At 41.9% G+C, this 23071-nt stretch overlaps 1 protein-coding gene across 2 annotated transcripts; it reads left to right on the top strand.

The window, feature by feature from the left end:
- Window positions 1–1100: 1100 nt before the first annotated feature.
- LOC102313450 (rapamycin-insensitive companion of mTOR) lies at window positions 1101–22663 on the top strand. 2 transcript variants are annotated; one of them, XM_005926870.2, is made up of 37 exons: window positions 1101–1202; window positions 1328–1375; window positions 2789–2886; window positions 6207–6271; window positions 6494–6625; window positions 6799–6862; window positions 7333–7459; window positions 7606–7775; window positions 8159–8226; window positions 8533–8600; window positions 8703–8785; window positions 9159–9246; window positions 10939–11029; window positions 11136–11202; window positions 11331–11411; window positions 11538–11638; window positions 12443–12602; window positions 12835–12936; window positions 13017–13063; window positions 13170–13305; window positions 13416–13615; window positions 13750–13876; window positions 14161–14325; window positions 14454–14530; window positions 14630–14708; window positions 15085–15194; window positions 15284–15371; window positions 15485–15577; window positions 15685–15791; window positions 15956–16185; window positions 16328–17417; window positions 18414–18673; window positions 18787–18993; window positions 19092–19244; window positions 20451–20574; window positions 20667–20805; window positions 20902–22663. In XM_005926870.2, the coding sequence occupies exons 1-37, from the start codon at window positions 1154–1156 to the stop codon at window positions 20980–20982; spliced, it is 5175 nt and encodes a 1724-aa protein (XP_005926932.1). In that variant the 5' UTR covers window positions 1101–1153; the 3' UTR covers window positions 20983–22663. The 2 variants fall into 2 exon arrangements, with proteins under 2 accessions (XP_005926932.1, XP_014190529.1); XM_014335043.2 differs by having other exon boundaries at window positions 18366–18673.
- The last annotated feature ends 408 nt before the right edge of the window (window positions 22664–23071 follow it).

The raw sequence follows: 23071 nt of genomic DNA, 5'->3' as shown, positions 1-23071 counted from the left end.
ATAGATAGATAGATAGATAGATAGATAGATAGATAGATAGATAGATAGATAGATAGATAGATAGATAGATAGATAGATAGATAGATAGATAGATAAGTTATACAATACTTCTGTCCTTTGGATGTTTCAGACTGGGCCATTAAATTGAGTAGAGATCAGAATGTGTGTGTAGCGTCATTGCTTTTAGACAGTAAGAGAAAAAGTCACCTTCTTTCATGCATTCAATTGTTAGTTGAAATTAATTTGCAAACAGACAAAATACGCCTGTACTCAGAGAGTGTCTATTTATTTCAAATGGTGAAGCCACATTTCGGTCCACTCCCAGATTGACAAAGTGTTCATTGTTATGTATGGGTGACACCAAGTGTGCAAGACGGTTATTGCAGGTATTAAGACCTGAAAAGCTGAACATTGTAGTCATTCATTGTTATTATTATTCTCTTCTCACACCTGTTTTGCCTTTAGTAAAACGGCGGAAAAACTAACTAACAAGAAGTTGTGCTGCAATATGATATTTTACTTTTGATATTACTTACTTTTGATATATACAAAAAATTAATGAATAATAATAACTGCATAATAATAACTTGCACATTAGATCATTAAAATTACATTTAAAAACCAGAATAAACTACTTTAAATGTTTATTGACAGATTTTACGTGTGAAAAATAGCGAAGTAATCAGTTATAACTATGAAATGTGAAAGGTCGAGCTGGAGCCACTCATAGACATGAATTATTGAAAGTTTTTTTTTTCAATCAAAACCAATGTTAAATGTAGACATAATAATAATAATAATAATAATAATAATAATAATAATAATAATAATAATAATAATAATAATAATAGGGAAAAGAAGAGGAAGAATATACTTAAACAATAAAAAATGAATGGATAAGGCAAGTCAAAAATTAACTTTACCTGAAATGATAATATTTGTGATAGAAATTATATGGCGTTGAGATCCCCCTTTGCTAACCCTAACACAGTCGCCAGATCAGATTTATGCTTTTATCACTGGTAAGATTAGAGGGATATTAAGGAGGATCCAGCTGATCTTAGGTCTGCTGAGGATCTGTTGCTGTCCTTCTGTCGTCTGCTGTCTCGCGATAACCCGCGAAGTTTCCGGTGTTGTGTATGTTCCTGGAAACATGGCGGCCAGCTTCCGCGGCCGTCCTATCCGGAGTCTTCGGATGCGAGGTAAGCACAAAAACCTCGGTTCAGCGGCTGCTGTAAAAGCAGGATATTGCAAAATAGGATTTTGTCACGCACGCGATGACCTTGGAGTAATGTCTCGGCGTGTCCGCGGTGTGTGTTTTTGACAGGTCGGAATGACAGCGGGGAGGAGAACGTACCGCTGGATCTGAGCAGAGGTAAGCAGAGGCTTCATCACATCACCCTGAAAGCGATTATTGTTCAAAATGGATGAGGGCGATTTCTGCAAACGCTAGCCCCGCGTGGTGAAAGTCTAGACAGTGTACGCGCTTGACCCGTCACTGCTGTTGTTATTTCGCCATTTTCCCTCACTGTTTGGTCTAAAAACGTCGCTATCGATGTCATAACAACAGGCGGCAACGAGCTAACTTAACTAGCTGAGTTAGCGTTAGCTAGCTGCCCCAGCTAACCAGCCATGAAGACGCTCTGTTATTTTGATCGGCGTGAGTGGGCACGATAGCCTGTTATTTAGCCAAGTAGCCATAAGAGTTGCAGTCATGCATTTGTCATCGCTAACTGGCTGGGGGAATTGAGTCTGAAAGCTGTGCGCCGAGAAGCATTGAGGCAACACACGGTGGTTCTTCCAGAGGAGCACTGATAACACAGCTGCACAACTTGTCAGATTTACTCCTCCAGCATCAACACTGCATAGCAGTTTGTTTACACGGAGCAGCGGTGTCTGAGTCCTGGAGGCCCAGATCCCTGCTAGATTCATTACAATCGTCTCAACTAGAGACATGCTCACCTGAAATATGTGTGACTGACAACATTAAAATCTTCACCACAGGAGAGTCAATACACTTAACCTGCTTCAGTGCGATTTGCACTATTTACATGTTCTTCCTGATAATACCAAAACTGGGGAAAATAAAGTATGTCAGTTCCCAGAGGTTTAAAGTTATGAAATAACAAATGTGCATACTAAGTTCATGTAATCACTGTGGCATCAATTAAAATGTGATGTATTCATAACTTACTGTAAGATTGGCTCGTGATGTTTACAAATGCTTGTTACCAAAGTAACCCTTTGGGCTGGCATTTTTCTCATTTCCACTTTTGAGCGATGGATTGAGTGCAGTGTTTGGAGCAGTGAGACTGATGACTAATACCGATAGCTGTTACTTTTTGACAAGCTGCAGCGTAATCAGGCTTATCATCTGCTGCGCTTTGTTGTTGAGGAGAAAGTGATCTGCCCAGCTCATTAAGCTGGTGTTTTCCCAGTTTGTGCGATGTTTACATTTGTCTTGCAGGGCAATATCTGGAAGTCATCCCACGTAAAGCGGGCGTTTAGGCGTCGACCACGCTCAGACGATTCTGTTTTAAAATGCGGTTCCCGTTTGTCAAAATATTTAACGTAGGATAGTTGAAAGGAACTGAAAACAAAAACACTTCCCGCTCAGGTCTGGCTATTTTAGTGTCTAGCCTTTGTTTTGATTGTACACTCTACATTAGTTCCAGCTAAACCAACTTCCTTCCTGCAGGATATCTATTACGGTTCATTGACTGATATTATTATGGCAATATGGCTTAACGCCTTAGTTACATTGTATTTCCTTTTCATTCTCCTTTAGAACCGTCAGAAAACTTCCGTGAAATCCTTCAAAATGTGGCCAAACCGCACGGAGTCAGTAACATGCGAAAACTGGGCCACCTGAACAACTTCATAAAGGTAACGCTGTCAAGCTCTGATAATTTTTGCCTCATTTAAAGACAGTTTTGCCTCGCTGAAATGTTGTGAGACATGCAGCTTTTTGAGAGGGTTCACTGGGTTCAGATATCTCACAAGATTGATTAGCTGCTCCTCCTCTGTAGTGTCACCACTGACCTCTCCTTGATCTTTTCCTCTTGGGTGTTGATGCCAGCAGGCCTAGTTGTGCCTGTCACTGTGATGCTGACAGTGAATATAACAGGAGCTCGAGGGATAGGAGAGCACTTCAGTCTAATGTGCATCTGGAGCAGCGCTCAGACTTTGAAATCTGAGATTAATAGTGTCTAGTTATTGTTTGTATGGACCCAAGACTTTGATTTGTTAAAAAAAGAAGAAGAAAAGATTACTTTAGTCATTTTTTTCTCTTCTGGTTTTTAATGTGGATGATAAAAAAAAGAGGATTTTAGGAGGATTTTCAGTTCAGCAGAGCTTAAAACACAAATATCCTAACATGGATTGTAACACATGTGAGCATATGCAAGTTTTAAATTCTTTTGACCATGCAGTATAACTGCTCTGATTCACTTAACAGCAGTAAATGTTACTGATGCAGAGATGAATAATAGCTATAATATCCCCAAAAGTTTAATCTGTTCATCTGGACGTAGTGTTTTCAGTGGGAGAAGCGTTTCGTCACTCATCTAAGTGTCTTCTTCAGTTGATTGCAGAATGACTGCAATAATAATAATAAAAAAAGAGTATGAAATGTAAGTTTTTTGCTCATTAAAAAAAATCTGTTTTAGTGTTATCGCTCATCCTTCAGGTCAGCCCTGTTGGTCAGGACTAGTGACCTCTCGAGGGTGTTTTTCTCCTGTCAGCCCAAAACATGCTGGAGTACTCTCCTTCCTGTTATTTTGAACAGGAATAACAGGGGTGGAGAAAATGAGTTAATGATTGCGAGATGAGTGTGAGATAGAAAACTAGCACTTTCTTGTGCCTTGAGCACACTGGCTTTGCTGACTGTCACCTCAGGTGGGGAAAAAAAAAATCAAAGCCATGTGCACAACTGTCTAATTTCTCTCCGTCTGCAACTACGCTGGGGTCGAATTGGTATAAAGTTTGTCATCTGAGTGCAGGTATTTGTCTGCTCTTCACTTTGTTGTGACAGGTCTGTCTGTGTCTGTGTGCAAAGACAGTGATGTGCAGTATTTTAAGGAAGCTAACTAAAAACCAGTATTATCAGAACACTACTGGTTTGTGGTATCTGCAGTTGTCCATGCACATGTTTACAGGAGAGTTTAATCCTGATCATAGCTATATCCTGATTTCCTCTTTCACCACACTGCCTCAGACCACTTCTGACTGCCGGTCATAAGCATATTGTAAACAATTGTTGGTAGCTGTGTGGCAAGTGAGTACTGGCCCTCCTATAACTGTGCAGTTGGCACTGGAGCAGGCTCGAGGCTGAGTGAGAGCATGGGTTTGTGTGCCTGTAATCTGTACACCTAACTCTCTTGTTTACAACTGACTGGAGGGTTATAGCCATGATGTGTGTGTGTCCCATTAGAGCACCATGACTCTGATTCCTTATAAGGGTTCCAGGACAGTGAGGGTTAGCTAATCCCCCACCCCCCCGGAGAGCATCACGTGCACCCTGTCCCCATCTCCTCTCCCCTCGTTTGCCTGTTTGGGCTCTGACATCACAGCTGTTTTAAAACAACCTTCTTGCCTCTCATCACCCATTCCACCCTGCTCCGTCTTGCCTCATGCTCTGCTGTGCTTTAGGAAATTTATGCTCAACTTTGAGGAACAGTTTAAACCAAAAGTACTACAGTGGTTCACTTTCATTAGGAGACACATGGCAGAATAGACAACTGTGATGGAGGAGCATTGACTTGTTGTGTGAAGGAGCCTCAGTGTACCTCTAAGAACGATGTTACAGAACATATAAGACCATATTTGGAACATTAAATATGTAAAATATTGATTAGAGTTCACACTCTCACTAATTGTTGTGTGCAGCTCTACAGTTATTAGGGAGATGTAAACACTCCACATAAGATTTGGATAATGATTACATAGAAACATGGGGCTGACACTTTATAGCTGATTTCAGTCATTTGAATACCCTTCTGGCTTATACTTCGCAATTGCTGTGGCTTTGTTCTGGCAATGTTACCTCTTACACAGTGACAGCAGATTCATTCACTTCCCACATAAAGGGCCCACAAGGCCATTTTTCTGCAGTAAAAGGGAGAAGTGATCGATCTATTTTTTTGTTTGTTTTGCTACATTTTTTAAAATTTCTCTGTCTCCCTCTCTCTCTTTGATTTAATAGTTACAAGTACTGCAACTCTTTATTTTATTATTTCACTGTGTTTACCACAGATTTATATTGTCTCTCATCCTCAAAATCATACGTGTAAAGTCATTTTGAATTGTGGGCTACATACATCCTACTTTGAGCCTACGTGATAAATTTGTAAAATTACAGAAAAAGTAGTACCGGTAGTAGTAGTTCATTGCCCAGACCGTCGTTTTATAACATGTGAATTTTTCATTGTCCTTTTTTCCTATCTAGTATGGAAACATGTTATAGTACATAGTGGAAAAAACAGGAACTTTTTTCATTTAATTGTTTATACGTTACTTAATTACTTAGCTGTATTATCAATAGCAGTGGTGAGGGGTCTTTTATCAGTAGGAAAGCTGTAAAAGTTATGAAAATACAGTTAAAAGGATCATAAGTCTGTGCGCTTCATCACATTTCCCAAAGCTGTCCAGTGGGCTGCTTTGGAGTCTTTCCCGGGCTCATTCTGGCCTCCTCCTCTGGTCTCTCAGATCAATAAATAAATTTAAGAAAAAGTGTATTTGATGAGTACTCCTTTTATATGCATATTGAGATGTGATTTTTTTTTACGACATACTGCACAGCCTTACCTGCCTTTAGGGAATTGCTAAAGGTAGACATTCATGCTGGAAACAGGGTCACACTGACTGCCAGACCTGATAGGATAGAGAAAATAGGAGCATATATCTAGGCTATGAGAGAACAATACAACAGAGTTAGTCCGACTATTGAAGACTCTATTTTATGTCCTTTGTGTTTTGACGTACTATCATACAAGCATGTGCTTAAGCGACAAATAGTGGCAAGTGTTTTGCCTCTATGGGTTTCCTACTTAGAGCCTCTAAATGAGTTGAACACGTTTTTTTCATTCACAGTTATCCATTAAATCAACATGTACCTGACTGGGCTCGATTTACTCTCGTCCTTCACTAAAACCATGCTAATGGAGTCATGGCCATATTGAACCCATTTTTATGCTTCTGTTTTATAGCTGCTGTGCAGCATTGGCCACCGTGAGGAAAATTTTGGGTTTACATATGAAGAAATCATCATTTGGTAAGTAATCTCAGCCACCGATAATAGTGTAAGTGTGTCCTATTTAATGTGCGCTTTTTATGTACTCTGGCTGTTAAGCTGTTCTGGATTTGGAATAATGATGACGTGAATGTGCGATTGAAAAGTACCAGTCAATGAAGTAATGAAGGAAATAGTCATATCTTGTGTCAGGTTGTCCGTGCTCTAGTTTTAGTCACTTTATTGTTTGTTTTTAATCTCTAGTCTGCGACTAGCTCTCCTTAATGAAGCTAAAGAAGTGCGTGCTGCGGGGTTGCGGGCGCTTCGCTACCTCATCAGAGATACCAGCGTACTGCAGAAGGTCCTCAGACTACAGGTGGATTACTTGATAGCCAGGTGAGCTCCTGCTTTGAACCACCCAGTCAGGTGTAACAGTTGTTATCTTACTAAATGTTTGGGTTTTTTTTAGTTAAGTTGTTAGGGTGTTTGTAGTACCATGCTTCAGCCAGTCTTCTTCTTCGGCCCAACCATGGTACATGACTGATTGTTATGATTGTGGATTTTTTCAGATGCATTGACATCCAGCAGAGTAATGAGGGTGAGAGGACTCAGGCTCTACGACTTGTCCGAAAGGTAAAAACAAGGCGTGTGTTTTGGTGATCTTTGTTCCTTCTGACCATTTGCAGAGTCGCTCTCATGTCACTCGAGGAATTTGCCCTCACTGCTCACTCCTGTGCCAGCGAAATGCCACCAGAAAGCTCCCGGGGTTAGCAGGAGTGTCAGTGGGGATGGTTTGCATGTGTCTGCAGGCGGGGTTATTTATAGTTTAGTAGTTTACTGTAAATCTTCACACAGCGCTTAGAGTCATAGTGCTGTGGTTTCAGCTTCAATTTCTTGAAGGAACTACCAGTTTTACAAACACTAAATATGTGACCTTCAGAATAGTCAGATCCTGTTTTGGCATTTCAAAAGTTGATCTTCTTTTTCTGGAGTTCTCCAAAAAGCAGCCATAAAAAAAGCAAAACAGTGAAGTTATTTTTTGCCTCTCTTTGTTGTGGCTTGTTTTGATGACTCATGTTCCCGTCCTCTTCCTCTCTCTGTAGATCATCACTGTCAACGCAATGCTCTTCCCCACGTCTATTGCAAACTCTTTAATTGCTGTGGGGACCGACGGCCTGCAGGAGAGAGACCGCATGGTGCGCGCTGCCATCGCCATCGTTTGCGAGCTAGGTAAAGTGCCTGGTGTTTAAAGATGCAGGCCGGTGCGGTTGCTATGCATGGTGCTCTTTGGGTGAACAGAAAAACTTGTGGAGAACTATTGTTGTTTGACATTATTATTATTATTAATATTATTATTATCGCCATTGCCTGTGTAGCCCTGAAGAACCCAGAGGTGGTGGCCAAACGGGGAGGCCTCAGCACCATCCTTAAGAGTGTGATAGACTGTCAACTAAGTCGCATCAACGAAGCACTTATCACCACTATCCTCCACTTACTCAACCACCCACGCACCCGCCAGTATGTGCGTGTTGACGTCGAGTTGGAGGTCTGTGCGCACACACACACACACACACACACACACACAGACACACATAGTTTATGAATTGAGAAGAAGCTTCTGTTTAAAAATGAGCCACTGTGCTGGGAGCCATTCCAGTCAGGATTAGCAGAGCTGTAGGTGCCCGTCTCTTTCCCATGGAGCTTAAAGTAATCAGTTACAGCATTTCTCCAAAGCCTCATTGTCTGTAAACACTTGGGACAGTAGCAGCTCATCACTGCAGGCACACAGATGTTATATAACATGTGTAGCAGGTTAATTATTACTGCAAAATTTTTCCTGACAGTAGTAAATAGAGATGTAATTTGAAGCTCGCTTTACTGTTGTTTTGTATGCATCAATTTTCTCTGTTTTTGTTCTCTGTTCTCCAGCAAATCCTCGCGCCTTTCACTGATTTTCACTACCGTCACAACGCAGACACGGCTGAGGGGCAACTCAAGTGAGTGTGTGTGTGTGTGTGTGTGTGTTTAGGTGGTATGAAGAGCCTGTGGTTGAACTGTGCATAGAGAGAGAGAGCGAGAGAGAGGAGGGTTTGTGTAGTGTTTTTGTTAGGCGACCCTTGTTGTCAGGGTGGCTTGACTCTGCAGCGGCTTGCCAGAGGATGTGAAGTCAGATTTTTATAAAAGATCTTGTATGTTTTGTTTGTGTTGTGTAGTCTGAACAACCACCGGCTGAAAGATCATAACGATGTTGTGTGCACAGAACATGATGTCCAGTCTTTAACGTGTGTTTTTCTTGTTCACAGGGAAGACAGAGAAGCCCGTTTTTTGTCCAGCCGAATGGCTATAGTGGCTGCTTTCCGCTCCTGGTCCGGTAAGGGCTTTAATATTATTCTTTCTGTACATACTTGTTAGGAATACTCACTGTTAAATATCTCCTATTCTCTCTCTCTTTCTCTCTCTTTTTTTGTCTCAGGAATTATCAACCTATGCAAGGCTGGAAATTCTGGAATCCAGTCTTTAATTGGCTTACTTAGCATACCAAATATGGAAGTTAGGGTGAGTATAAAATGTTTGGCCCTTGTTTGTTTGATATTCAAAAACACAGATTTTTCTGATTCTTGCCTGTGAAGATTCCATCCAAGCGATTGTTTTTATTGTGCAGCGGTTAGATGGAGTTGCGTTACAAATTAAAAATCAACCAAAATTTCCTGTATGAAACAATCTTTTTACTAATGTTAAGTCTGCTTGGCTTCAGAGGCTTAAAGCACAGAGTGTATTTGCCATGCCATCTTATCAAACCAGTGGGTTCTCTCAAGCTTGCAAATCACTGTTTTACACAGCATTAACATTAGTTCTAACTGTTCTTTTCTGCTACTTAACCATGCAGCTTTTGCCATATCTATATAATTATTTGTAACCAATTTTGCAGAAAGGCTTGTTGGAAGTGTTATATGAGATATTCAGGCTTCCTGTGCCCATTGTAACGCAAGACTTCACTGAAGCCCTTCTAAGTGTTGGTAAGTAAAAAATATCTAATTTTCAAATCATTTAATCCCCATATAAAAACAAGCAGTGGAACTGTTGTATTAAGTATTTGATGTAAATAGCACATTTCACTAAAGTTAAGAGGGGAAGCATGAGATTGGAACAGTTATGTAATATAAGAAGGAAAAAAACACCTGGTTGAAGATCTGACTGCTTGTTAGGTTAATAAGTAACACGACGGGGTGTGAAAAGACATTCCCAGAAAGGTTGAGTTGTTCATGAGTAAAGATGAGAGGGGCTCAGCACTTTTACTCGGTTTGTCCACTGAGTGTGAAAAACAAATTTTTAAACAGTTAACACTAAATGTGTAATTTGGAAAAAGAAAAGCAGAAAACAATGCGACTTAGTCATCTATCGCACAAAATATCATTAAAGATTTGGAGAAAATGGGAAACGAGACAGCGTCAGAAAACCAACACTAAATGACCGTGGTCTTCGGGCCCTCGTGTGACACTGCATCAAAAACAGGGTTTTGTTGGGTTTAGAGCAGCGGTCCCCAACCTTTTTTGCGCCACGGACCGGTTTAATGTCAGACAATATTTTCACGGACCGGCCTTTAAGGTGTCGCGGATAAATACAACAAAATAAAATGATACGACCAAGACAAAAGCTGTGGTGTTTTGTAAATATAATAATAAACGCAAATTCACTGTGTTATTGTGCAACTTTATTAGCTGCGTCCTTCTGAAATGCGCCAACAACAATGAAAGTAACATCCTCCTCTCTGCCCCTTAATGCTCTCTGGTCACTATGGTAACACGCAAATATTTCTTTCAAAATAAGAAACACAACTACAACACGGAAACCGAGTTAACGATAAAAACCCTGAAAACCATACATTTCACACCCGAACCTCAACTCTTGTGGCCTGGTGCCAGATGACTCACAGACCGGGACCTGTTCGTGTCCCAGGGGATGGGGACTTCTAGTTTAGGAACACTTCTGAATATTTTTATCTGTGGACACAGTTCATAGTTGGATCCACAGATACAAATTAGACCATCCAAAAATCCAGCTGTCCTTCCTGAGCCAACCAGAGCTCATTTAGGAGGGAGAAAGCTGCCCAGTGGTCTCATCTGCTTCATTCTGTAGTGTAAAGAGGGGCCATCTTGTTTATTACCAGGATCTGCTGGGGTTTGGAGATTAATTAGTGCACATTACATGGATAACTGGGCAAATCTGTGAAGGCCCAAATAATGCTTAATGATACACAAGGTAGAAATTTTTGGAGCAACATGATCATAAAGTCCATTTGAAGGAAAACGCTTTCATTTAGCAGGACGGCACCGAAGCACAGTCTGCATGTCTACATAATAAAATGCATTTAGTGACCCACTGACTACATTTGGTGTGTTTTGAACTAAAAAAAAAGTTAGCTTAAATTCTAAATCACCAGGAAACTACGACACGTTTGTGCTTTTGTTCTCTGACATAGTGTGAAAAATGTTCCAGCTCCACTTTTTTGAAATGTGTTAATGCAATCAATTTCAAAAATTAGCATTTTGTCCTGCTTAAGATTAAAAAAAAATCTTTGTTTCAGCATTTCATATGTTATCTCAGTACAGCCTTTGGTTAAATGTAGAATAAAATTTCTTTTAGACCCCAAGTAGGTCCATGTTTTACACACACTGACAGACTGGTCTGTTTGCTCTGTTCTCCTTCAGACCCCGCCAGGTTCCAGGACACCTGGAGACTGTCTGACGGGTTTGTTGCTGCCGAGGCCAAAGTCATCCTACCCCATCGGGCCCGCTCTAGGTGACAAACGAAAGCACAGGATAGAAATGAAATATATTGACAGAACTGTTGTCACTTCAGTGTGTAAACAAGCCATAAAATGATTTTTATCTGCTCCCTTTATTAGGCCTGACCTAATGGACAACTACCTGGCATTTGTTCTTTCTGCCTTCATTTCCAGCGGGCTTTTAGAGGTGAGCTGACACACAATAGGTTTAATTTACTCAGGCTAGGAGTGTGTGTTTCACAGTATTGTATTAACAGCTTTTGGGTGGCTTTTATATTGATGTCCTTCCTTGTGCCTTTATTTTTGATACTGTAGGGCCTTGTTGAAGTTGTGACCAGTAGCGATGACCAGCTTGCTGTCAGGGCCACCATCCTTCTGGGAGACCTTTTACACATGGTAATAAAAAAAAAAAAAAGTATAATTTTGTGCATTTCTAAAAGTTTCTAAGCTATATCTTTGTTTCTTTGACTCCTTTGGCTTCTTTTGCTATACTCACCAAGGTTTTATTTCTCTCTTGATCAGGCAAATACCATCCTTCCTCATTCCCATAGTCACCACTTGCACTGCCTTCCCACTCTCATCAACATGGCAGCCTCCTTTGACATCCCCCAAGAGAAACGACTGTGAGTACAAACTGCCACACACGCAATCACTCTTGTTTTTTTTTTTATTGTAACAAAATAATTTCCTCTAATCTTTAGTCATCATTTTTTGCAGTGTTCTCTCATAAAGATGTTCTTATCAGTAGTGCTGATTTCAGGGCTATAGACTGGTCATTGACTCGCTGGTAACAATCAGTCGCTAATAAAGCGTGTCCACGACCGGTTGACGAGTGGTTGCTGGAGGTTGAAAAGTGGGTGCTGCACAATAAGCTTCCTTGGATTTGCATTGGTTGCAAGCAGATTGCCATGGTCACCTGTAGTTCGCGTGGAAGAAAAGGGAGCTGTTCGCCTTCAACGTTCAAAGTTGTGCATTTTCAGTGATAACGTTGGCATCTTTCATGTCACACCAACTCGATAATTTTGAAAATTTCATCCAGCCACTACTCGCCAACTGGTCGCCGACTAACTTGTAGGATTTACTTGAATACATACTAGTTGTTAAACCACTTTTAAAACATCCTCCTGTTTTTTTTGTTTTGTCTTGCTTTGTTTATTTTTTTTCTTTTTGTTTTATTTATTTATTTATTTATTTTTCCTACCTGGCCTGAGGGATAGGGCTTCTAAGTGGTATGGGTAGGGGGTAAACTGATGTAAGCAATTACAAGACATGTGAGTGTGTCATTATTTCAGTTCAAACAGTCACTGTGAAACTTACTTGTCTGTTGTTTAATGATTCTGTGTGTATCTGTTTTTCTTTGTTGCTTTAAATCAATAAAAATATCTTCGAGAAAAAACATCCTCCATCTTTGTCTCTATGCGCTCTAGGCGAGCAAGTGCAGCCGTCAACAATCTGAAACGTTTCCATGAGAAGAAGAAGAAAGGTTTGAAACCGCACAGTCTTTATCTGGACCACATCATTCGCAAGTCTGTGTCGTCACATAACCGCAGAGATTCACGTGTCCACAAAGACATCTATGTCATTAAGGTAAAGATGAACATCTTTTACGTATTTTCCATCTTACGGTTGGTCTTGGCTTTGGCTTCTGTGTGTTTGTTGCAAAGTATGTGGTGTGTTTAGTGTAGCTAGAAAGAGGGAGGCTGTTATTTGCGGCAAACCAGATTTGAACAATTTAAGCCAAAAGTTTAAACATTTAAATAAAAAAAAGTAGTTTTACTTTCATATTTACAGCTTCTGTTTTTTCTGCTTCTGTGCTCAGGACACAGAAGAAGCACTGATGATGAATCTGCGAGACAGTCAGATTCTCAACCACAAGCAGAATTTGGAGTGGAATTGGTTGCTTATTGCCACCATCCTCAAGGTCAGGCTGTTCTCATGTACCACCACAGACTCGACGTTTTGTTTTTACATGTGTAAAAGGGTATTTTTTTGTCTTCTCAGTGGCCAAATGTAAACCTCAGGAACAACAAAGATGAACAGATGCACAAGTAAGCCTTTTTTATTTAACCACAGCTCATTACAAGAAACTGAATTTGTTCAGAGTGTTTTTCTCACATCCTGTTTTACATTTCTATTTGTTTTTGTCTGATGCAGGTTTGTTCGGAGGCTGCTGTACTTTTATAAGCCCAGTAGTAAGTTGTACGCAGGGCTTGCGTTGGATCACCTAAAGGCCAGACAACTCACTGTGGTTGGCTGTCAGTTTGTTGAGTTCCTCATGGACTCCGATGAGGTTAGAGAGGTTTACACTGATGCTCGTACTCTAATTTATTTCTTCTTTTTGGTCATTTACGAACCCACCTTTGTTTTTGACGCTTTATTTTTTCCCCCGCCATCAACCAGGATGGCCAGGGTTACCTGGAGGACCTGGTGAAGGACATGGTATCGTGGCTCTCCTCGTCCTCTGGAATGAAGCCCGAGCGCTGTCTGCAGAGTAATGGCCTGCTCACTACACTCAGCCAACACTACTTCCTCTTCCTGGGGACGCTCTCGGCACACCCACAGGGAGTCAAACTACTAGAGAAATGTGGCCTGTTTCAGTGGTGAGTGAGCAGAAAAGTCTTTAATCTATTTTGAGCTTTTCCAGGCCTGCAGAGTGAAATTGTGTCAGAGCTGTTTGATTAAAAACATCCTGCAAGGTGACATTTGCACTTTTTTTTCTCCCCTCTATTTTCAGCCTGCTGAATCTGTGCTCTGTAAAGAACCAGGATGCTGTGCTGAAACTCGCTGTATCCACACTGGACTACAGCAGAGATGGTCTGGCCAGAGTGATCCTCTCCAAGATCCTCACTGCTTCTACTGATGTAAGCAAGCTGTTAAAACACTAATATTGTAATTAGTAGTAATGGGGAAGTTGTTGTTTTTTTCATGCACAGTGGTCAGCAACCTCTTATCACACTGCCACATTTGCAGGCATAAAATAAACTGAATCATCTATTGCCAAACTTGCCCTTTTTTCTTTTTCTAAACACACCCGATCACCTCATTTTCCTCCACCCACCACACCTTCTGAGAAGTCGTAGGCCTCTTGGCAATTAAATATTCGCACCACCCCTGATCACACAATACTTCTTGTCTCGCTGTGCAGACGTGCAGGCTGTATGCTACCAAACACCTCCGCGTGCTGCTGCGTGCAGGCGTGGAGTTCTTCAGTAGCTGGGGCATGGAGCTGCTGGTCACACAGCTTCACGACCACAACAAAGCTGTGTCCATGGAGGCCCTGGACATACTGGATGAGGCGTGTGAAGACAAGGTGAGTGATGATGCCGCTTAGATTGTTCTCAGCAAAGCAATTAAATAATAAAATAGTAAAAGCAGATAAGATTAAGCCCATCGTGTTATCTGACAGTTTCGTTTTGTGCCCATTCTGCTGCTTTACAGGCCAACCTTCACGCTCTAATCCAGCTGAAACCAGCTGTGTCCCACCTGGGAGACAAAGGCCTCTTACTGCTCCTCAGGTAGGTGTTTACCACTACAACATTACAAAAACAGTGCGTCACTCTGAAATAGTCCTTCTTGAACACACTCTACATCTTTTTTTCCCCCTGCATTTTTAGGTTCCTGTCCATTCCTAAAGGTTTCTCCTACCTCAATGAGAGGGGCTATGTCAGCAAACAGCTGGATAAATGGCAAAAGGTATTATTCAAATATCAGCAGACAGCTTAATGAAATCTCATTTAAAATATTCTGAAATCATGTGGCTATAACAAGGACACATACAAATGAGTTTCCTCCCCTCACCCCAACCGGTCACGGCAGATTGCTGCCCGTCTCTGAGCCTGGTTCTGCTGGAAGTTTCTTTCTGTTAAATGGGAGTTTTTCCTTCCCACTGTCGCCAAAGCGCTTGCTCATAGTGGGTCATATGATTGTTGGTTTTTTTTCTGTTTTCTTTGTATTGTAGGGTCTTAACCTTGCAGTATAAAGCACCTTTGAGGCAACTGTTGTTGTGATTTGGCATTCTATAAATAAAATTGAATTGAATTGAATATTAAGTAGACTCTGTGCATTGCAGGAGTATAATCTTAAGTATGTGGACCAGATAGAGGAGCAGCTCAATGAAGCACTAACAACTTACCGCAAACCTGTCGATGGAGACAACTACGTCAGACGCAGCAACCAAAGGTAAGAAGGGTGAAATTTGGGGCCATTCGATGAGCTGTAGCAGTGAATGGGTTTTTGACTGTGCCTGATTTCTTTGGCCATGTCTCCAGGTTACAAAGACCAAACGTCTATCTCCCTGTGCACTTGTATGGTCAGCTGGTTCACGATAAGACAGGCTGTCATTTATTAGAGGCTCAGGTAAGGTCTCTCTCTTCTTTTTTTTTTTTTTTTTTTAACTAAAAATTATCATTCAGCTGTTCTGTAGGACTAAAGTGCCATTTGTCTTTTATTTTTGCCCCATCTGTCTCCAGAGTGTAGTGCCTGACCTTAGCTACACGATTCGCTCCCCGATGCTGGACACCTGGGAGGGCATCAAACAGCTCAAAGCTGCTCTCTGGGCACTAGTCAGTAACGCAGATTAATCCGTGTCACATAAGTTAATCTTTAATGATAATACAAAGACACGGGCTTGATTGTGGTTGTTTTTCGTTTTGTTTTTTTGTTTTTTCAGGGCAACATTGGCTCTTCAAACTGGGGTCTGAATCTCCTGCAGGAGGAGAACGTCATTCCTGATATCCTTGCATTGGCTCAGCACTGTGAGGTGCTGTCAGTGCGAGGGTGAGCTTTTCTTTCTTTGTCTTTTATTCAGTTACATTAAAAAGCGTTACTATGGAACATGTAACGTCAGACTGTTTTTGGTTTTTTTTGTGTGTGTGTTTTTTTTTAAATTTCATAGAGAAGTATTTTGTATTTGTATTTTGACTGTCACTTGGTGTCCACAGGACATGTGTGTATGTGCTGGGTGTGATCACCAAGACCAAGCAGGGCTGTGAGGTGCTAAAACAGTTCGGTTGGGATGCAGTCAGACACAGTCGCAGGACGCTGTGGCCCGTCACTCCAGACGAAGTGGACACGCAGCTGACCTCTGAACTTTCTTCAGTACCGAGCACGCTCAGTCTAAACTCGGAGTCCACCAGCTCCCGCCACAACAGCGAGAGCGAGTCTCAACCAAGTACGTAGCACATTGCCTTTGCTTTGTCACCATGTTCTCCAAAACTATTGAAATTTATGTTTTGTTTCTTTAACAGATCTCTATAATAATCAGTAATTATTGCTAGAAGTTGGACGTTTTTAATTAATTTAATTTCTCTTAGACATGTACATCCTGGATGATGACAAGTGTGATGTTCTGGACCAGTCGGATGAGACTTCTTTATACTTACACTCCAAACCAGTCAAAGACCGTAGCCCCTTTACAATACTGGCCTCTACTCGCTTCGTTCGCACTCGCTTCCTGAACTCCCTGTCTCTCCCCAGCAAGAAACTGCGCTCCACCAGTGACCCCAAGACACCATCAGGCTCCCGAACCCCCACTGAGCTCAAGACTGGGAGTATGAGGCGGAACAGGACAGTGACAGAGCCCTCTGTCTACAGCCCAAACCAGGGGGACTTTACCCCTATCTTTAATGGCCGAGGAATGCCAAAGAGTCCAACGGTCAGTCTGGAGACATCATTTGTTGGGACAAGAGGGGGCTCAGAGGAGCACTTGGTGGATGGCAGGCTGTCGAAGGGAGGAGGCTCAGGCCTCGGACTTAGTACTCTCGGAGGCCAGGGGGCTGCAGAGCAACATAGCCGGGAGAGAGAGCAGAGCAGCCGGGAGCGTCTAGCAGGAGATGGCGGCTCTTCTAGCGGAGGCAATGTAGGAGGGGGTGGCGGAGGTACTCAGTTTAAAAGCCGCAGTCAGAGCTTTAACACAGACACCACAACGAGCGGCATCAGCTCCATGAGCTCCAGTCCCTCTCGGGAAACCGTTGGCAACCCGGAGCATCCGGAGGCCGAACCGGATTCCTCTGACTGCGTGAGCCTCAACACAGTAGTGTCTGCCAAGACTGTCAAAACACTCTCATCCCTCACCCCCCAGTCACAGACTAACCACATGTCCATGTCCAAGTCCTCCACTGTCTCTCTGGTACCTCCCGGCTCCTCCCACACCCTCCCCCGCCGGGCTCAGTCTCTCAAGTCCCCCTCAGTGACCACCATAAAAAGCCTGGCTGATTGTAGCTTCATGTACACCAGCCCGAGAGACGCGCTGGGCTACGCTACGCTGAAGAGGCTTCAGCAGCAGAGGATACACCCATCTTTGTCTCACAGCGAAGCGCTGGCTTCACCTGCCAAAGATGTGCTGTTCACAGACACCATCACTATGAAGAGTGGCAGTCTCGATTCCAGACTAACTCCCCGCAGGTAAGTCGGCGCCACCGCAGGGTTTGCTTCATGGAAACGGAACATCTTAACCCATCTCTATTATTCTGTTGTCTTTTTGAGCGTATTTAATTTAGGTTTGGTGCCACGTGAAGATGTTAGCCGTCAGCCTAAAGAATGTTTAAAAACATGCCTGAACCTGAGTTTTCGCTTTGTGTTTTTTGTACCTTTGGAATGACAGATTTTTTTGGGGGGGGGTGAAGGGTGTCTTTTTGTGCACCTTCTGCTGTGTCTGTCAGGATATCAGATAGGAGGGTTACCTGTCCAGAACCCAGCGCCGTAAGTTCGTACCGCAGGCTGTCCAGAACACTCGTACCGCGGTGGGTGGACCTAGCTTGTGTCCTCCTTTAGAGATGTAGCTTCTAGCACCAGTCCAGACAGATCAATATGTTGTTGCTGCTTTAGTAGAGTACTAACTGCTCTTTGCCTACAGTTGATCCGTCAGTGCTTTCCTGTTGTGCAAGCAAGTCCCACGTAGACTGGTCAATTTCTAGTGGCCCCCCTGTGACCCCAACTTAAAAATATAAATGGCAAACAGGTAGAGATTAGTGCAATTTGATGTTTTACAATGTGTCTAGTATAAATGCATCACAGTGATAAGTCATGCATAGAAAAAATGTGGTGGGTAAGGTAAGTTAGTGCAAAAAGCAGGACCAGAAAATAAGGAAATGTGAAAGAGTGTGAAAAAAGAGCTAAATCTCTGATACAAAGGTGTAACAGATGAGTTCATAACTCTTAACCTGTACATTACCCACTGATTGCACTAGAAAAAGAATTCATTTATAACTTTAAACCTCAGAAAATGGAGACAAAATGTCTTTTGCTGCCGCTGCTCTGATGGCGTTCTGCAGCAAAAAAAAGTTTCCCCTCTCTGTTCTTTTACCAAACATTTTTTCCCCATTTATTCCCCATGTTCCTTTTCTTTCCCAGCCTCTCCCCCCGGATCCTCTCACGCACCTCTCCTCTTGCCCTCCCTAGGTTTCTGAAAGCTCTGAGTTTTGCCTCTTTGGATAAAGAAGAGCTACTCAGTCCAATCAACCAAAGCACCCTGCACCGCTGCTCTTCAGTACGCTCCATGGTCTCCAGCGTCACCTTCGGATGTAACGACGACTACATTGGTCTTGCACTGCCGATGGACATCCATGACATGTTCCACATCAGAGACTCTGCCTACTTTCAGCAGAGGATCAGCCCGCCATCGGAAGAGCGGAAACGTTTTCTTTTCGGTGATGGCGATGGTAACGTCCACTTTGCACATAATTAAATAAACTATTGAAAGCTTATGAAAGAAAGAAACAAAGCTGCACAAAGACAAGAGACTGATTTCTGTTGGTGCTTATCACCTCTGTAGGTGATCGTCCTGCCCTCCCAGTGCTGAAGCAGCAGTTTAGTATCTCAGAGCTGATTGTGCACCGAGGAGACACCCCGAACCACATGGTGGGCTCAGAGGAGACGGGCCTGCAGGTTCACACTGAAGAAAACTGCCTCTACTGCGTGGGAGCGATCGTCCTTGGATACCCCACCCAACCACTGATCAATAGCACACACTCTCGTACAGGTAAGCTGACACGCACACATTCAGTCATTTGAACGGATACGGATTAAACCTAACAGATACTTCAAGGAATGCTTTTTTCTTCCCATCTTTTCTCGCAGATTTTGTCGACTTTCCATCATGGGGAGGCCAGAGCGGCCACCGCCTGGAGGTGATGCCACAGTCAAAATTTTCTGGGGTGTCAGGCTGCAGTGATGCTGCTGTGTCACAAGGTTCAGTCTCTGGCACACCTACACCTGGTGACATTGTCATTGGTAAGCTCACAAATAACCACAATATGCTAAATTAAAAAGTGCTCCTTTGTTCCAGTTGAAAGTCGTACTGTCTCCTTCTCCATCAACTCATTTGTTGGACCTTTTTTCTCTTTCCACCTGTTTCCTCTCTCTTTCTCTAGACCATCAAAGCAAATTAGAATGACAAAGGAAGTCTTTATTTAACTAGGAAAGTCTGTTTAGTTTAATCTTTTTTTGTTGATGAGTGTCCTAAAATGAGCAGTGGCAGGACAAGTGAGTCAAACTTTGTGCCCTGTGGAATATTCAGTCCTTAATGTTTGATTAAAGTTCAGTTCTGTGGAATAAGCAAATACAAAAGCCCACACACACATTGATACTTCAGCATAAAATTGCAGCATTAATGAGAAATAAAAGTTAAACCCAAACTCCCAGACATTGACAATGAAGTCATTTCTTGAAGAAGTTTAGTTTTGAATTTTCATTCAATGTCTCTTATTCCAAGAAATGATGTAACAGAATAAGTATTTAAGATGAAGTCTTAGGGAGTTTATTAGTTTTACAAATGACTTGAGATCACTGCATGGTTGGTTCCAACATAATAAGAATCACATTTGAACGAATTAACGAGTCAAACAAATCTCATCATCCACACTGCTCTGCATCAGTTTTCAGCTCTCCTGCTCAGGCCCAAGAGCCGCCCAACTCAGCTGCTCTGCTCTGCATTTATGGATTAGTTCTCCACACTCTGGATTCTCCCCCCAGTTCAGCTGCGCTTCCCACACTGCCCCGCACAGCCAGCAACCAGTCCAGTTCCCCATTTGTGTCCAATAACACACTCCACCCAGCTCTGCCACGTCTCCAACAACCCACTCAGCCCTGCAATAATTAATCACGTTTTATTGAACTTTATCAATCGATCACATGCCGCTATCTCTGGATCAGTTTATAGCAGTTTTTATATCAAACTATGTATAAACAATAAATGTTGCTAGGAAACCTGGCATGCTGCAGGCTGATTTGACTGTTTTTCTTCTTATCCCACACACTTCAGAATTCACTGTATGATGAATAAACCCAATTTTAGAGACAGTAATAAATTATGAGGAGATGGGGTTATATTTTAATTGAGTTACTTTATTTATAAAGTGCCATTGGGTGATAATGAGTCCCTTGGTTTTGTGAACGTAAATAAGAGTGTATGTATAAATATTCGCTTGCTTCCCTCAGGTGGCAAGGCGATATCCGAGGACGGCCCCGCCTCTCGAGTCTTACTGAGGAAGGAGGTGCTCCGCCTCATCATCAACCTCAGCTCCTCCGTAGGAACCAAAGGCCACGAAACAGGACTACTGACGTAAGGCTCCTTTTCCCCCTTTTGTGCATATACTCTGGATGCATTTTAAAGTTGTTTTTCCAAGATCTCTAAAATATTTCATCTCTCTTCAGGATAAAAGAGAAGTTTTCATATGCGTTTGATGACATTTGCCTGTACTCGGAGGTTTCTCATCTCTTATCCCACTGTGCATTTCGCCTGACCTCAAGACGTTTCATACAAGAACTTTTCCAGGATGTGCAATTTATGCCAGTAAGATCAATTGAAACTTGATTTGAAGTTTTTTAAAACGGACTGTGTCCTTGTGCTTACATGTTTAATCACTGTTCTTCTTTTGGTTCTCCCCAGATGTTTGAGGAAGCAGAAGCAATCCTGACAAAGCAACCAAAACCTGTTGAAGAGGACGCTGACCCTCCTGAAGAATCCTGATCATCCCATTTCTCCCCCATCCCTCCTGCTTTCCCTGCACAGCTGCAGACCCGGCTTCTTATCACCCTGAAAGGAAGACAAAACTGAAATAATATGAGTTAAGGCTCTGAAGATGGGGTGGGGCATTTCGATGTGTTTCTGGTGGATTTTAACAGCACCACAGCCAAGGAAAAAGAGGAGATGGTCATCAGTCACCTTACATACGAGCTGGAAACAAAGGACGTCAGCATCTATAAACAAATGTAATCCGACACGCCTAATGCTGTCTCAGACTTTTTTTTTCTTTTTCTAAATAAAAACACAGGAAAAGGGGGAGCAGTTTAACCAAATACTGTTTTCAAATGGACTGGCGATGTCGAGCAACACTCAATAATACATCAACATAATGCTCAGCGACAAGCTAAATCATTAGGACAAAGACTCGAGCTGTGTTTAAAAAAACAAAAACAAACAAAAAACTATCATTTTTTCCCTCTTTCCAGAGGTGGTCTTGTTTTTTTGTTTTTTTTCTGTAATGAAATAAGTCATGTCGTCGTGTCTGCCCAGTGGTTCCTCAGACCTTGCGTTCTTTTCTTCGACAAAACACTACAGAGGGATCCTGCTGTTTTTAAAACGTACCTGGAGCCTTCATATCCCACCCCGACTCGTGATCTGTTCTAGCCGGATATGTGCTTTTGCTTCTCTTGCCTCTCTACTTCTTACAACCTGTAGCCTCTTGTCAGCACAGGTAGCCAATTGCTTTTCTAGTTCTTGTATCTCAGACAATCAAACATCACTAGTATTCTATTTTCTAAAGCATTATATCTACCACCCTCACGCAGTACATGGGAAGAATAGCACGTAATTTAATGCTAGTTTATGCCATCCTTTACCTGCTAAGGACTTCTCGTGGTTTTTTTCTTCCACTGCATTTTTAGCGAGCTTCTCTGGAAGTGGGTCGATCCTTGGAAAGACGCTCGGAAGATTCATTGTAGATTCAGTCCCAATCTCTGCTCACACGTGTTTCCAAACTCTGCGTAAACCCAGCGGCTGCCCATCTCTATACCTTCTTACCTTTGTGCTTCACCTCCACTGCATGTCCAACAAGCATGGCGAAGTTGTAATGTCACCTGAACGTGTTTCTTGCTTGTAAAACCTTTTTAAAAATAGGTTGCCATTACTTGCTGCCATTACGTTGTAGGACTATAATGACCCCTGGATTTGCCTCCACCATGCAGTTTCACAGGGGGGAACGCGAGCGATGACTAAAGGATTTATAAAAGGTTTTCCAGGGAAACAGGGGAGCTCGGTTTCCATTGGCTTATTATTATTTTTATTTTTTTTATTTAATTTTTAATTATTATTATTTTTTGCTCTACTGCTGCTACACAAATGGACTCATAGAGAGATGATTCATAGATCAGCTGAGTGATGTCAGATCCGATCTATTTATTATATGTCTGTACCATAGAGTGAGCTCAACCAGAGAAGAAAAAAGTTATTTATATTTTTTCCTCAAGACTGTATTATAATTTAAACGTTTTTCCTTTTTTTTTCTCCTTTTTTTTTTCTTTTTTGCCTGAATCGTGGTTTCCCTTGTATAATGTGTACAGTATGTTTTGGGGGCATTGGTGACCTAAAGAAACATACAATCCTATCAAAGGGATGCATTGTTAATAAAACAAAATTTGAAATACCCAAAGATAGTTGATATTATTTAAAAATCCAACTTATTTCATTATTTACTGTGTTAATCTCTTATAAGTCGGCTAATATTGTTACAGTTACAGTTTTGGGTTTTGTTTTTGTTTTTGAAGAAACATTTAAATTAGGTAAAACAAAATCCTCAAAAATTAGGCTGGGCACATCTACGTATAGGTAGTGTTCCTTAATGTTTAAGTTATCAAGTTATCTGCTGTTTAAAACACGATTTCCCTTCAGTGTTGCCGTACTTTGACAGTTTCAATAACAATCTCAGCTTTTTCATATATAGCATGTTTATTAAAGTTACTGTTCCAAAAGGCCAAATATGTGTTTTAAGAAGAGATTTATGAGACAAAGCAAAAAGTGTAGGCAGAGATGCTGCTGATGGTTTTTAAGTTTTATAAGT

Source organism: Haplochromis burtoni, unplaced genomic scaffold, assembly GCF_018398535.1.
Source record: "Haplochromis burtoni strain Fernald_Lab_line unplaced genomic scaffold, NCSU_Asbu1 Contig_95, whole genome shotgun sequence".
In the NCBI taxonomy this organism is placed as follows: Eukaryota; Metazoa; Chordata; class Actinopteri; order Cichliformes; family Cichlidae; genus Haplochromis; species Haplochromis burtoni.
The sequence above is the reverse complement of the archived record's forward strand: the minus strand, read 5'-3'. Positions and strand labels throughout refer to the sequence as shown.